The 16435-nt window shown below is 37.7% G+C and overlaps 1 protein-coding gene across 9 annotated transcripts in view; it reads left to right on the forward strand.

Annotated features, from left to right (window-relative positions):
• CELF1 (CUGBP Elav-like family member 1) overlaps positions 1 to 16435 on the forward strand; it is a 53916-nt gene that overhangs the window by 27403 nt on the left and 10078 nt on the right. For 2 of the 9 annotated variants that reach the window (XM_042814249.1, XM_042814248.1), the window contains exons 3-13: positions 489 to 676; positions 1229 to 1311; positions 1695 to 1743; positions 3520 to 3654; positions 3824 to 3903; positions 4242 to 4403; positions 5746 to 5827; positions 8656 to 8784; positions 13956 to 14069; positions 14242 to 14427; positions 15339 to 15482. In XM_042814249.1, the coding sequence (XP_042670183.1) occupies positions 499 to 676; positions 1229 to 1311; positions 1695 to 1743; positions 3520 to 3654; positions 3824 to 3903; positions 4242 to 4403; positions 5746 to 5827; positions 8656 to 8784; positions 13956 to 14069; positions 14242 to 14427; positions 15339 to 15482 (1342 nt within the window). In that variant the 5' untranslated portion in view covers positions 489 to 498. The remainder of the gene's footprint in view (positions 1 to 488; positions 677 to 1228; positions 1312 to 1694; positions 1744 to 3519; positions 3655 to 3823; positions 3904 to 4241; positions 4404 to 5745; positions 5828 to 8655; positions 8785 to 13955; positions 14070 to 14241; positions 14428 to 15338; positions 15483 to 16435) is intronic. The other 7 variants (XM_042814241.1, XM_042814244.1, XM_042814245.1 and 4 more) reach the window with 7 other exon arrangements.

Consider the following 16435-nt stretch of genomic DNA (forward strand, 5'->3'; position numbering starts at 1 on the left):
TTATTTTCCTTAGTTATTAATAACTGCAGCAGCTTGTGGTTCAGCTGAGTTTAGTTTTTTTTCTTTTATGGTGTCTCCTGTAAAATGTTACAGAATTGAACTAATATTTTTCCAGACATCTCTACAGACATGAAAATCGTGTGAAAAGTAGATGTTGATTGACTACATTATAAGAGCAAACACTAGGTGAAGTTTTAAACAACTGTGTAAAGAGAGTACTTGGTTTCCAAATATATTTCTTGACAGTGAATGCGAGTAATAATAATTTTTCTGAATGTAGTTGTGTGTATGTGTATTATTATTTGCATTCACTGGCAAGCAATGTACATATCTATGTGTATGGCATATATCTGTAAATGCATGCATATTGATGTAACAAATGTTTTTTGCTGTAGCCTACTTGCTGTAGGCATACTGCTTCTAACTGCAATAACATCTAGAATTTGTGGCAACCTAAGTAACTGAAATGCCTTACTGAATTTTTGTAGCTCAAAGAAAATGAATGGTACACTGGATCACCCAGATCAACCTGATCTAGATGCTATCAAGATGTTTGTGGGTCAGGTCCCACGGAGCTGGTGTGAGAAAGATTTAAGAGAACTTTTTGAACAGTATGGTGCTGTCTATGAAATCAATGTCTTGCGAGACAGGAGCCAGAACCCTCCTCAAAGCAAAGGTGAGAACTATACTTCTCATATTAGACTTGAGCCCTCTGCTGTTTTTACACTGTTCCAGTTTTACATGTTTGTTTGGGGATGTATGAAGAGTATAGATTATGAGTGCTGAGCAGAGCAGCTAATAAATATTGTGTTGCTCCAGAGCATTGCTATGTTATGATATGGCCAAAATGTTGTTGGAAATGTCACTGTTTCAAATAATATACAAAATTCAGAAACATGCAGTATTGTATTGCCACTGAAACTAGGTGGAAGTTCTGGATACAACCAAGTAATTGAGTTTAGAAATGGAAGTAGCCAAGAGTTGTTTGCTAGATGTGTCTAAGTGATTGTTTTAGTGCTGTGCTGGTAGTATTGACTCGGTTCAGAATATTTTAATTACGCTTAGTAACTGTTGAGAAAAACATAATCCTGTCAGTGATACCTACCTATTTCATTATTTAACTTCTTTTGGTTGTCATTGGATGAGTAGAAGTGGGACATATAATTTCTCTACAGCATGTCAAGATTCATAGAGTTCTTCTTTGGTTAGCATTTTGTTTCAATTGCAGGGTGCTGTTTTGTTACATTTTATACCCGTAAAGCTGCACTAGAAGCACAGAATGCTCTTCACAACATGAAGATTCTCCCAGGGGTAAGAGAAGAGACATGCTCCCTTCACAGCTCTATCTTGTCTTTCTGATTTCTGATGCCACTGATATAAAAACAGACATTATCTTTCTCTGAAGTCTTGTTTTAAGGGAACTATTAGAATGAGAAAAATCACAAAATTGGAACGATAATAGATTTGGTAGTAGAGTGGGTGGTTGTGTCTTCTGTAATAATGCTTTCTTGGGAGGAATGATGGTATATAATTAGGAAAAGATTTTTCTTCCAGATGCTTGTATATTGTTATTAATGCCTTTCTGTAGTGGCAGTATAGGCTACAAGTTTATACATTCACCGTTGTTGTGGGAATATATTTCATCTAGCATAAAGTGAATGCATTTATGATTAAATAATCTGTTTGCATTTCAGATGCACCATCCTATCCAGATGAAACCAGCTGATAGTGAAAAGAATAATGGTAAGCTTTACTAAAATCTGAATTTTGTGGCATAATTTATTCCAACTGGGAAACTTCAAGATTTTCCTTGTGTTGAACAGCTTCTGACAAAGTCATCTTGCACTGGGGTTTGGGTTTAATTATTTTTTTAAACAAATGTTTTCAGTACACTAGGCAGTTTAAGTGAGGTCTCTAGAATTTCATGACTAAGTATCTACCACTGTTGCTGTTTGCTAGAAAAACCATGGTGTGGTTAGGGAAACATCCAGTGAGTTCTTGGTTGAACTAAGGTGGCTGAAATCTGGAAACGCTTTTCAGGTCTTAACTAATTTGTAGGCCTATTGTGACTAGAGTGGGAGTCAACACTTCATCTCCAGCAGAGAAAATACTGTGAGTGTAGTTCTGCACATCGACCATTTCAGACATTTACATCTAGCATTGAATAAAATGGTCATTTATCCATGTATGTATATATGAGTTTATTTATGCACATACATACGCATATACACATGCACAGATATGTGTGTTTCCTGGGAAAATAATGGAAAGGAGGAGGCAGAAAGGACTTAAGAGTGTTCTAGGATGGCAGATCTGAGACTATTAAATGAATATTAGTAAAAAAATGTAGATGAAAGTGTAAACATGAAAGCATTGGTTAAAAAAATATTTTAACTTGCCATTAATAAAAGGAATTCTGGTTCTCTTGAGCTAAAATTGACTACAGGAAGGATTTTAAAACAGCTTTATGCTCCAAGAGTTTGACAGTGAATTGAGCGCAACTTTTAAGATTTAATGGTCAGTTGAAGCCCTGCCAGCTGGAATGGCTTGAGATTTTTCCCTCCAACTCCAAGGAAGGCTCAGCAAATAAATTGCCTCTTGCTGTGACACTAAATAGAAGACTTTTTTTTTTTTGTCTTGAAGCTTCAAATTGTGCTGCAGCAGTTGTCATGTTATAGCGTTGAATGTTTTATTTGTGAACTGCTTTATATGTCCAAGTGGCATTCAGAGTATAATTTTCTCATTCACTTAAAAGTATTTAACAGGTGACTAGCATCTTCAAATCCGTAGATTGAGAGGTATAAAGTTCTGAAGTTAGTAGCCACAAACTGGCAGATGAAGATAAATGTTTGTCTCTGCACCATTTATCTTAAAATAGTCCACACTGAAAGCTTTCCTTCAATTTTAATATATCTTTGCATTGGCATTTGGAGGTAATATGTGGTAAAAGACAGCTCAGATTTGAGGTGTCATTTTCATGCTTTTGGTAAAGATCTGAATGGGTCAATATGAAACAACTAAAAAGCTTTTGCTTCCACTGTTGGCAAGAACATAAGGAAATAGGCAGAACTTAATTCACATGATTGACATGGTAGAGGGTAATCTAATAGTCTAGAAAGAAGCCTTCTGCAACTAAAATGCTTGTTTGCATGCAGTTGAGGTGCATTGGCTGTCTAGAATGAAGAGATGAGAAACAATGGAAATAGTCCAGTAAAATACACACAACTCTTCCTCACCAGGAAATGAATGTGGGAGGTACAGGGAAGAGCTGAATGCAATATTTGTTTATTTTCACTTCCTGCAGCTCAGTAAAATGTAAAACAAGGATCCGTATGAGATGTCTAATATGAATCTTCTTAAAACAAAAATATTCCATTGTTAGGAATCTGGTTTTGACAAGCAGCTGGAATTCCCCGAATTAGAGGAGAAGTAATTCTACAGTTGATGGAGAAAATCTGACAAAATAAGATGTAGTAAGTGCATACTTGCTGGTAATACTCTTATCTTTTGATTTCTTAGCAGTAGAAGATAGGAAGTTGTTTATTGGAATGATATCGAAGAAGTGCAATGAGAATGATATCCGAGTGATGTTCTCCCCCTTTGGGCAGATAGAAGAATGCAGGATATTACGGGGCCCAGATGGGCTGAGCCGAGGTAAGCAGGAACCTTTCTGGCTGTTCTCTGCTGGATGCTGCTTTTCGCACCTCAGGGTGGCGTTTCAGCTATTCCTGTGATTTTTCCAATAGGCATTTCATTTCTTTATTTGTTCTAGAAATGTGTGTATATAGTGATGACTTGGTTCCTTTTTGTGTTCTTTTTCCAGGTTGTGCATTTGTGACTTTTACAACAAGAGCCATGGCGCAAACAGCAATCAAAGCAATGCACCAAGCGCAAACCATGGAGGTAAGACAAGGTGGTGGATGTCAAGAGATGATGCAATTTGTCAGGCAGTCACCGTGGAGTTTGGGGAACTAGAGAGTGGAGAGAAGTATATAAATACTACTCCTGGGCTGTTGTGTTTGCTCTGCTTATACTATTAGGATTCAAGATCGAAACCTCATCTGCAGAGAAAATATGAAAGTACAAAGTAGAATAAAAAGCAAATGAGATTTTGAACCTTTAATTAAATGCATTGTTTGATTACATATGTTTGGGGAGGGTATCAGAAATGTTTCCAATGGCTGGTCTTAATGCAGTAGTTTTGTGATGAAGTATGTAATTGTTTCAATTGCTATTTGCAGGGTTGCTCTTCTCCCATTGTGGTAAAATTTGCAGACACGCAGAAGGACAAAGAGCAGAAACGAATTGCTCAGCAACTCCAGCAACAAATGCAGCAGATCAGTGCTGCCTCTGTATGGGGAAACCTGGCTGGTCTCAACACGCTTGGACCGCAATACTTAGCAGTGAGTTTCTGACCTGGTTTCTTTTCATCTCTTCATAGCTTGGTGTCTGATTGTCTTTTGGCGTTTGATGGATTCTGAAGGCTCCTTCTAGACAGGAGTAGGGCTGTTATCTTCCAGTTGGTGGATGAGGAATCTGAATTACAAGGAAATTGTCATTTCCTAACAGCTAGTCAGGAGGCATTTAAGTGAGTATTTCAGCCCCAGTTTCTGAAGTAGTAAGCACTGAAACTTTTTTCCTATTGTATGTAAAATAACTTTGTAGAGGGAAGGTTTTCCTCATACGTTATGGGCTCTGTGTTTATTCATCTAAATATATACCCTTTCACGTCTTTTGTGACATAATGATAACATAATTATTGTATTCTTCCATTGTTCCTCATCCAGTATTTATTTCTCTCGTCCTCTTCCGGTGAAACACAGAATAGTGCTTGGTGCTGTACAAAGAGAAAAGCTGATCAGGTGAAAGCATCAAGCAGCTCACAGTGCACAATAAAAAAAAAAAACAAAAACAAAAAAACAATTATTCACCAGTGAATAGAGAGACTCTGCTCTCTCTCGCAACAGTGATACAATAGAGTGCAGTCTGCTGTTTGTTTTCATAAACTAATGTGCTGTAGGTTGTTGGAGTAGTTATGAGAACTGTTTTCATGCAGTGTTAAGATCTAGAAAGCAGAAAAGGAAAGCTTCATCTCATTCTTGGTATGGTGTACTATTGCACTGGGGGCATTCTCTTACTTCTGCATAAGTTGATAGATTGGAATTTTTTTAAACAATACATAAGTAATGGAGAAAGGAATAGGAAATCTTCCTGAATAGCTTCCTAGCCAGGACTTGAAATTTCTTTAATGGGTGCTGTGCTTAAGGAAAGTGAAAGAGATCCCCTCTCACATTGGCTCTTTGGCTTTTGGCATGCCATTTGTCCCATATGGGTGATGTCAGTTGTAAAGTCTGCCTTGAGGTAGTATATCCTTGCAGGTGGCAGATCTGCCTGAGGTACTTTGAAAGGGAACTCCTCTTATTACTGAGTCTCAGTGCTGATTTGTCTTTGTGCATTAGATAGAAACTTTGCCTCAGCTAGTGTATTGACTATGCTGAGTGTGAAAAGCGTTTTGCTATTGCTTTGGCTGCAATGTAGTGCATGGGCAACACTGATTTTCACCGTGATGGTGTTCTGGCTGTGCTTTATAAGAGGAATTTTTGATGTGCTTTGCTGTGATGTGGTGTGTAAGCAGTGGGAATTCCCTTTGTGACGGCACTCTGGCTGTGGTGTGATGCAGTTTCTCCCAGAAGCGGAGCCAGCCCTCACTCTCACTCTTGTTTTGTTTTTTGGTGTAATGTCTAGCTTTATTTGCAGCTCCTTCAGCAAACAGCAGCAGCCTCATCTGGGAACCTGAACACGTTGAGCAGCCTCCACCCAATGGGAGGTGAGTTTTTTCATCAGAGGATAAATTTGATACCAAAGTAAAGAGGAGGGGGGTAGAGAAAGTAGCCAGAAGGCTGTAGACATATTGGGTTGTAGTAAATAGTATTGAGTTTGCTGATCTTGTGGAATAATAGGAATACTCTGCTGCGAGTGTGGAAGTTCCCTCTTAATCTTAGTTAACCATTGTCCTGAAGGTAAGTTGTGGTATGCTGTTTACCTCTCTTACCTCTGGCATTTGAAATCTATAATCTCTTACAGATACAAAAAAAAAAAAAAGCTGTATAAATTCATTTTCATTGAGACAGATGCATATTTGAAACACTGTATTTTCAAATAAGCACTAGTGCATGTGTTTCAGTTACAATGAATTTTTTAAGTCTCCTGTTTCAAATTCTTTGTTATTGAGTACTTCAGAGTTGCAAATGCAGTGTTGATAGCACTTTAAACCAGGGCTTCATTCTGTTTCTTTATTTTCTGCATTTGAGCTAGTTGATTACAGTATTTTTATGATGGAGAAATACCAACTTAACAGATAGGAGCCAGATTCCTAGCTGTAGAGTACGGATCAAAATTTACACCAAATATAGATGAATGTTTTATAAGCAAGTATATTTGAAGTAGCTTTAACTTATTTCTTCTAGAGCTATGGAGATATTCTTAAATTTCTGATATTGGGCAGCAAATTAATTTTCCCTTTCCATCCTCATTAGGTCGGGAATAATAAGACCCCTGTTAGTAACTCCCATTTCCACATTCTCTAAATGCTTTTGCTGGTAGAAAAAAACCAACAACAACATGGTTTTTGTTTTAGTAGTGAACATTTAAAGCTTTTAAAATTGCTTCTTTGAGTTGTCTGGTAGTTAGCAATTGTCCATGCCCTGTCTGTGCGGACATTGAACATGAGCTGTTAAGAAAGAAATGTCTCTTTGTACATCTGACTTGTGTTGCTACACCCTACAGCTTTGTGATGGTGATGTATACAGATTTTGTTGTGAGCATGATGCCAGTTTTTCCCACTTGCTTATGTATGAAGGCACATAGTAGTAAAGGAGGAAAGCTAAAACCAGTTCATGTTTGTTGTTACCATAGGGCTGCTGAGGGGGGCCTAGCTAAATGAAACTGCATGTGGAGTTTTCAGGGTAATTCTGTCTTCACTGTATAAAAAGCACCTTAAAAACTGAGAACCTAGGCATATAAGTAGCATGTCGCATGGTGTTTTGAATTTTCCAAGGCTGTTGTTCTACACAGGGAGAATTTTATTTTATTTTCAAAGCTCCATTAATATCTCAATTGCATTTCTTGACTTTGATAGAAAAATTAGCAGGTAATTAGATTCCAGTCTGCATTGGGCTTCATAGACAAAATTTATTCTTGACCCTATTGGAAAGCAGAAGGAAAAACAATGTGATGGCAGGAGAACAGGTGCAGCGTGTACATGTCAAACTGCTTCAGAAAGGAAGCAAGCTGCTCTGTTCTTCACTAGCTCTAGCACTTGCAATTTTAACCCTCTGTAGCACAGTAACAGTGACAACAAATCTTAGGTTTTAACTTAATATTTTTGTTAGAATTGCATCTTAGAGAATATAAACAAAATCAGGATCCTCTTGTTTTGAGCGCTAAATAGAATTAAAGATACGGACCCAGTCAGAAAGTTAAAACAGTTTGAGGTTTAAAAAATAAAAAAGCTGAAGATAGTATAAGCTACTAAGAAGATGAACAGTTTATTCTGCATTGCCATTCACATCCTTGTGTTGTCTGTTTGCATCCTTATTTGTAAAGCTGAGATTTTGACACGTGTGCTTTGTCACCACGTACTTACGAAGCATCTGAAAGACAAGGAACCACATCAACAAAGTCATGGGAAAAGAGGAGAAATTTAAGATACACAAATGAGGAGATGTGAAAGGGAAGAAGAAGAAATGGAAGAATTGAGCTAGCTAACTGAAGGATGGTTGAAATACAGGAGTCTTTAGAACAGAATCAGGATGAATGATAATAGAGTGACAAGGAAAGATGGCAAATTAGTGTCAATACTGACTGAATCATTTAATTCATAAATTATAAATCAAAATGAAGGTGAGTCATATATGTAAATGACCGATAAAAAAGTTCATCAACACATCTTCCTCTCACTTGAGTATTCCTGGCTTATTACCCACAACATGCTTAATGTTTTCTATTTTCTTTACCACTTTTGTTTGACCGGCTGACTGATCTGTGCATATAGTGGTTGATCTCATGGTTAGGAGTTGCCACTTAACCTTGTCTCACAGTTGACTGTTGCTTCCTGGCTGCCAAGGAGGCCAGACAAAACAAGTTGATGTTCAGCTGATGACAGGTTAAAGGTATGACATTGGCCACTGTGTTATATAGATCTTCTTAAAAGAATTCTGCAGTTGTTACTGTTCCCATGTAAAGAGAGTAGAGGCATATAAAATGAGAAGAGGTTATTAGCCTGATGTCTAGACAAGTTCTCTGGCTTGCAGATCAACTCCATCAAACCGTGGCTTAACTCTCCATAGCAGTTAAAATCTCTATGCTTTTGTGACTGGACATAACACTGCTTGAAAATGCCTGTGCTCTGGAATCTGCATCTGAGATCATGGTCTTTTAAGGAGAATCATCATTATGTGCGACATATGTTCCCTTTTAGTTCTAACAAAGAATCACAGGGTTGAATAGATTCAGTAACTAGTACTGAAATCTGATGTTCTTAAACTCCTTCCCATTACTGCCTACCCTATTATGAGGTGCAGAGGCTGATGGATCTTAGGCTTGGATGATGGTGCCTACTGTAGGAGAAACTGTACATTCTTCAATGTGTTGCAGGACTGAATGCGATGCAGTTACAGAACCTAGCTGCATTAGCAGCTGCAGCCAGTGCAGCTCAGAATACACCAAGTGGCACCGCTGCACTCACCTCCTCCAGCAGTCCCCTGAGTGTGCTCACCAGCTCAGGTAAGAGACTGACTATGCCATAGTGTGTTATGACATGGGTTGCCTTGGGGAGTCATTTCAGGTTAGATGTAATCTATTTTGTCCATTTCTGTCACTGTTGTGTTGATAGAGACTTTAATTGATGTCTTTAATGTCTTCAATAGATACGAGTTCTACCTGCAGATTCACTGCCATTTGCTTAGGGTAGATATATCTTTGCCACCAGCAAAGGCTTTTTTTTTTTCTTCCTTTACCTGCTGTGTTTCTTCTTCCAAATGGCCAGTGTAATGTAAAAAAGAGTTTTGAAATGGTCGTGAAGCAGGAAGGTAGGTGGCCTCTTTCCAGTCATTGTACTACAGTCTCATATTTAATGTAACTGTGAATTTAGGCAGATATTGCAGCAAATGTGCCCTGTTCCTTTGGACATGGAGATAGAAGATGCTTTAAACGTGGAGTAATGCACTAGAAATGTCCACTTTATATTTCTCTGGCATTGGTGAAGAAAATACAACTGCCTCATAGAAGCAGAATACACAAATCTCTAGCACATGGAGGCATATTCTGAACTGCCCCAGGTGGCTTTTTGTATTGCATAGCAGTGCCAAAGAGCTAGACTAACAGATTATAAGAAACAGCTGTTGAGAAAACCATATGTCACTTGATTAGGAGTTAAACTGTGGGTGCTTTGCAGATTTCTACTTACAGAAATTCCTGAGGGAGAACTCAGCTCAGAGTATTCTGTTATAACAGAGTTTTACATAAAAACGTTGTGGCCTGAAGTCCTTCAAGGTAAAACCTCAACGTTTATCTTGACTACCAGTTGTGGTATCCTATTCTATAATATTTCAGAACAAACAAAATTCCCACAGAGCTGAGGCTATAGAAGAAGTACAGTTACAATCCATTATTACTGCTTTGACATTGAGAAAGAATGGAAGTAAATGTGACTGAGAATTTCTACCATATTTCTTCGTGCAGTGGCTGAGCAGGAATTGTGAGGTTAATTGGTGCTTAGATCTAAGCTTTTGTTGTTTGCTTTGTCATCAACTAACTGGAGCTGGCTTTTTCTATCTGTTGAGGTGGGGAACAAGACTGACAGGTTGTGAAGTTAAAATGCTGTACATGTTAGAGGAGGCAGAACCAGCTTCTTAGAAGTGTAAAGCAAAAAGAACGAGCAGTGGACACAATAGCAGAAAATTCTGACTGGCTGTAAAAGGGGAAAAGAAAAAAACTTGTGGTGAAAGTGATTAAGCACAGGAATCAGGTGTCAGAGGGGCTGTGGAATCTCCATCATTTTAGAGATTCAGAATTGTGTTGAAAAAGGCTGTGAATAGATCTCTCTAAATCAGAGACCAGACCTGCTTTGGGCTGTTCCCTTCCAACTGAAATTATGCTATGATTCTATGACTCTTTGAGATTACTTACTCGTCTATGTATTTTAGCTATCCCACAGCTCTCCCCAGATGCCATTTCCTGAATCAGAGGGTGAGGAACAGCAGTCCAATTTCAATCGCCAGCTGTCCTAAGCCTGAACAAGTTTCTGATGGCCAATCACATTCTTAAATTATTGTGCATCTACAATCAAGTAATCATAGAGTGTCATTTGAATTAATATTCTATACAGATAGATTAGTTTATTCTTCACAAGCTTCTAACATGTAGCAGTCAGTAAGCTCTTAAAACAGAATTTCAAGTATAATTTAAGAGTGGAGGTTATCTTTCTTCAAAAAAAAAAATCTAAAAATAATTCCAGAGGGTATAATGGTTTATATGTAGTCAGTTACCAATTAAAATCAGTTTAAGAGTTTTTCCTTATACACTTTGCATTTAAAGCTGTACTTAAAAGGAAAAGAAAACCTTGATGTGCATATATACAGCATTCAGTCTTATGATATTTCTCATAATTGCAAAGCATGCTAGCTCTTCACTCTGAACTATTGTCGCTTTTAAAACCAAACTTGGAATTGTCTTTTGATTAATACTTATATGTGCATGCACACTGTTTGTATTTTCATAGAGCACTGTTAGACACAGCATTCAGAGCATCCTTTCTGGACCATGCCTAGACCTTAAAAACTCTAAATATAGCTGTTCAGTGCCATGTAAATGACATAGTAAATGTCTTCCTTGTCTGTGTGGGACATATGGCAACATCTACTGTGATAACCTCTTAAACCTAACTGCAGATGAGATGACTACCAGCTTGACTCCTGTCCATCTGTCATCCAAATGTCCACCTAATGCTTATTTGGCTATCTTTCCTGGATTGTCTTCAGATTGCATAAGTGGTGGAAAAATCCAGACAGCAATTATGAGGTGTTTTCTTTTATCTGCACTCGTACCTTTTGTGTGTTGGAGAAGTTGGAAGTCTTAAATGGTGCAAGATCTTGACTAAATGCAGGTTCTGTGTCACTGTGGTTGAACTCAGAAGTGTTAAGAATTCTTGTTCTGTGTTCAAATTTGCAATAAAGCAGCTTCCAAAGCTACCCTTTGAAACTGAATGTACTGCTGCTGCATCCACCTATGGGTAGTCCATATTAAAGAGGCTGAAGTCTTAGATTAAAAACTGCTGGTTTGTGAAAAGTATGCTAGATGACTGAACTAGAACAGACTTGCTCTTCTCTGGAAAGCATCAGGAAAATCTATTTGTTTACATTCTGCAAGCTGATTGTCCTAATTCTGTTATCTTTGCTAGCTATTCTCTACTACCTCTTAAAACTTGCTGAAAAACCCTCAGTCCTTTCAGTTAGTAAGCTTACAGCTAGCTGTTTTAGCTAGGTGTAATTCAGTACATTGATCCAAGAATATTTAACTTCAGTAGCATTGCAAGAAGGAAGAAATGCTATGAGAGGAAGAAACGAAAGATGTTAAGAATTAGGAATGGACTAAAACACATGTATAAAACATTGCTTTTCCATCCCTTTTGCTGTGGTCTATTTTTCCAATCTGACATGATATATGAAAACTAGAAAAACAGAATAAGAGAGAGTATGAGTAGAGATGAAACTCCTTTCCCATTCAGAGCAACTAGAAAGTCTGTAAAATAGAGGTCTGGTGTTGGAGGAGGATATGACAGAAGCCTAACAAATACATAGGTGGCATGAAATAGATGAATAGGGAAATGAATAAAGAGGCTGGTCACTAGATGTTCTAAGGCAAGAATTGCAGGATATCAGGTGAAGTTTTGAGCTGCTTTGATTTCTTTGTGTGACACATGCTTAAATGGCAGAACTCAGTGCCTTACAACACAAGGGGGAAAAAAAAAAAAAGTGTTCAAAATGCAATGTAATTAATGAATGAAAATCATAACTTAAATACAAAGACATTGCCCTCAGCTGAACTGGTCTTAATGCTGCACACTGCTGGAACTGTGCTTAGGAAGCATTGTTTTGTAATTGCTTTGTATTTGCTCTGTTATTCTTCAATATGCCTTTAGTCACCATTACAGCCAGAGTGCTGACTCACTACAGCAATTCTTGTATATACATGATAAAGAAAATACATTGTATTTTCTTGTTCTTACTTTCAGCAATGTTCATGTCTTAAAGCGCTTCATGTTTGCATAAGCAGATGTTTGTTAAGCCAGCTGAACTAAAAATAAATGCATTCATCTTTTTGCAGTGATTTAAATGAATGTATTAAAATTACAACCTTTTTAAAGTTGCAAAGGATCCATTCTGTCTTTTACTTTGCTCTCAAGCCTTGGCTTCATTTTTTCTTTCCCATACCACCACTTTTTTATTTCTCTTGAAATGGTGTTCTCATCTGTCAGATGAAGTGTCTGCTTGAGTTATGGGGATTAGCAATGAAGCGCTGCAAAAAACAAGTGATACTCTAAAATCAAGGCAGCTGTGTTATTTGTACATTGGCTTTTATTCAGCTAGCTGTGCTGTTTTTCTACTGACTTGAGAATTACTGTAACCTGTTCTCTGTATTTTTTACAGCATTTAAAATGTTACTGATAGTAAGATGAAAAGTGTCTCCTCTTTGGAGTAAGCATCTTGACATATTGTTTGGGACACTTTGATTTCTGGTACTAAGAATGTTTGTCTAAAACTTTTCCCAGAGCAAGCTTGTCCCTTCCTCTGTTAGTACAAAAGTTCAACTGCATACAGAGTGCAGCTCCCTGGGTACTTTTGCAGCTTTTGTTAGGTACAAGAGCACACTTTTGGCCTGACTTGTTAGATGAGCTTGTTGCATTCTGTTCAGTTACCATGTTCCGTACCAGCAGAGACGTGATGTCACCTATCTAACATGATGAATATGAAATGTAGGTAAATCCACTTGACAGATGTGAACAATTCTTTTCAAAGCTTTAATGGATGCAGCACAGTGAGAATTACAAAAATGAGAAGGAAAGTAAAAATGCCTGAATTTCAGTTCTTCTGTTGCCCACTTGATGTGATGTAAATTCCTCTTGGAAGACCACGAGATGCCTCTACAGCACCAGCTTTCGCTTTTAACTCTTACCTGTTACAGAATGTGGCAGGACATTTCAGCTATCAGTCTGCTTGGGACTGTATCTGTAGACATTACTTGCTGAGGTGAAAACAGTTGAAGGCGTTAGTGGTGCTGCAGTCAATAGAGGACAGACTGTATTTTAGATTTTTGTTCCAGTCCTTTTCTTGGCCATAGACTGAGCTGCTGCAGTGTGATTTTTAATGGAAAATTATTTCATGTGTCTGGGCATCTGCTGTTCCTGCTTTGGCTGTATTGGAAAACCATATGTTCAATTTGACTGGAGCTTTCATTTGATGTTGCTCCTATCTGTGTTTTTGGTCATCTTCACCTTGTGTGGTGTTTCAAGGATTCATGTTAATATGTAGCAAATCTTAGTCACTTCTGGCTGCAATAATAGATATTGCTGCTAGTCACTTTGATTGAGATACAAAGGGTAGATGTCACTCATAAATCGGTTAAATCTCAGATGTCTTACATGTCATTACATTGTTACTGCTGCAGAAAATAGATGTTATAATGTAGAAAGTTCTAAAAACACCCAGAGTTTTGGTACGAGATCAATCAAGTTTTATGTGCTTGAAGTGTTTTTGACAGTTGCCTTGACACTTGACTTTTGACTGTTGCCTTGGTTTGTTCTGTACTAGCTGTTCCTACAAAAATGATTTAATGGAGAAGCTGAATTATCACAATAAAAAGGTATCGTTTGAAATTTAATTATCTTATTTTAATAGCAGGTTCCTCACCTAGCTCCAGTAGCAGCTCCTCTGTTAATCCCATGGCTTCTCTTGGAGCATTGCAGACACTGGCAGGGGCTACAGCAGGCCTGAATGTTAGCTCTCTAGCAGGTAAGCTGTGTGTTGTGGTGGACTGGGGGAATACCACGTTATCATTCCTCAAGCTGTGCTAATTTTGTTTTTCCTGCTCCTTGCTTTTTTATAGTAGTGCAGAGTCATGAAAGATGTTTGATTCAACTTAATGGCAGTACTCAGTCATCTTTACTTTTTCTTTCTTACACAGGCATGGCAGCTTTAAATGGAGGACTTGGCAGTGGTGGTCTTTCAAATGGGACAGGTAGCACAATGGAAGCTCTCACGCAGGCTTATTCTGGAATCCAGCAATACGCTGCTGCTGCATTGCCCACACTCTATAACCAGAGTCTTTTAACACAGCAGAGTATTGGTGCAGCAGGAAGTCAAAAAGAAGGTAGGCAGAAATTTGCAAGCAACTTCAGAGGAGTTTTCAAAAGGGCAAGCCTAGCCCTTGCAGCTGCCTTGTGTTGCAAAGCTTTAATTGCTGGCATTGTTTAGAATGAATGTTATTGAATAAACTGAAGGAAAGCCTGTGAGGTCTCTCTACTAATGACTTTGTAAAGTTATTTTTATATAGATATTTTCTCCCAGTATTTAACTTGTCTCAAGTGCTTAGTAGTAGTACTCCTCCAGTTTCTTGGAGGAGTAGAGTGTATGGGTCTTCAGCCAAATATATCATATTGCTAAAGAATCAATTGTGGTATAGGGTATTATTTTCTTTGTTTTGTTTTTTAATTTTGGTTTCTCAGTATTTCCAAATGTGAAGTTCTTTGTCTTCCACCTCACTGTGCACATCCTTAATCTCATTTCTTTAGTTTTTCTTCAATTCTCCACTCTGCAATTTCTGAATCAATGTAACGTGGTATAAAATAAAGAAGAATATAAGAGTAAACTTTCAGCAGAATGTAGGGTGGTGTTTAGAAAATAATCTGTCAAATTACTTGTAATCTTATTTCTTACAGCTTCAGTTGAGATTTACCTTGTTTCATTTGGCCAAATGAAACCACATCAAGCTTATCGTTCAGTTTTTCTTGCAGCTAAGATGTGTGAAGCAGTCTTAGTACAGTGTGGAAATAGCAAGCAAAGATGGTGGAGAAAGAGCTAGAATTATGCAAATGATCAATCCTAGCAAATGATCAAGTTGACTTATTCTGGAATCAAATACTCTGCAGAAGTGCATACAACAGATTTCATTGTTTTCTCTAGAAGATCCAGCTAGAATGGTCTTTCAACTCTTCTATTTTTTTCTATAATGTAGGCTTATGTTATCTGTTCTTTCTCTGAACTTATATTCTTGCTTTGAAGGTCCAGAGGGAGCCAATCTGTTTATCTACCATCTCCCCCAGGAGTTTGGGGATCAGGATCTGCTGCAGATGTTTATGCCATTTGGAAATGTTGTCTCTGCCAAGGTTTTCATTGATAAGCAGACCAATCTAAGCAAGTGTTTTGGTACGTTGGGTCTAACTGTTACTTGTAGATGTACCACTTCTTTCTAGTAATCTCTTTTTCCAGTATATAGTCCATTTTAGCTTTTAGATCAAGTGATTTTTCCGTATCTGTTAACTTGAACCTCAACTCTTCCAGCTGTGAACTGAATTTTCCTATTTTCTTTGTGACTTCTTGTGGTTTCAAGCTAATATACCTCAAAATATACCATTAGGACCCAAGATAATTGACCATTGGTGTTTACCATAATTAGAATTTGAACAGCTCCTTCTCTCCTTCTTGTCTGCTTCTTCAAGAACTCTTTACATTGCTATATACATTGCTTAATACATTATCATTATGAATTATTTCTAGTAATATTTTTATTGCTACTATTAAGGTTACAGTACATTATAAAAGGTTTGGACTCTTGTGCCCTGTAAATGCTCTGAAGGCCATTTGTAAAGCTTCCTGCTAATTCTGAGATCTTTACAATTAGAGAGCTATTTCAGCCATTATTCACTACCTAATTTTGGTTGCATTCGTTAGCCTAATTTTGTTCTGCCTGTTGTGTATTTAGATTGGAGATGCATTGGGGCAGGAATTTTATTAAAAAAAAAAAAAAAAAAGTAAATCAACACATCGTGTTATTGTTGCTATTCAGATACATTATTTCACGTTAACTGCTGATGTCTGCATTGCCACAGGAGCAAAAGACATTCTCCTTCAGCTTACCTAGCAGAATACTGCATGTGTGGACTGAAAGATTCATAGCTTCATTTTCTTCATAAAACAGCAGTGGGAGCAATTTTAGCATTTTTGTTGTACTGTAAACTCTCACGTCTGTGATGGTATAAGAGAGATGAACTTTTCTCTGTGGTTTCAAAGCACTGTACTAACATAATACCCTGTGGCTTTTTACTATTTAGTAGTCTAAAGGTTGCAGATAAGCTGGTGCCTTCTGAAAGTACAAAAAA

Source organism: Centrocercus urophasianus, unplaced genomic scaffold (genome assembly GCF_019232065.1).
Source record: "Centrocercus urophasianus isolate 14NV4802_14NV808 unplaced genomic scaffold, USGS_Curo_1.0 seq_14, whole genome shotgun sequence".
NCBI classification, from domain to species: Eukaryota; Metazoa; Chordata; class Aves; order Galliformes; family Phasianidae; genus Centrocercus; species Centrocercus urophasianus.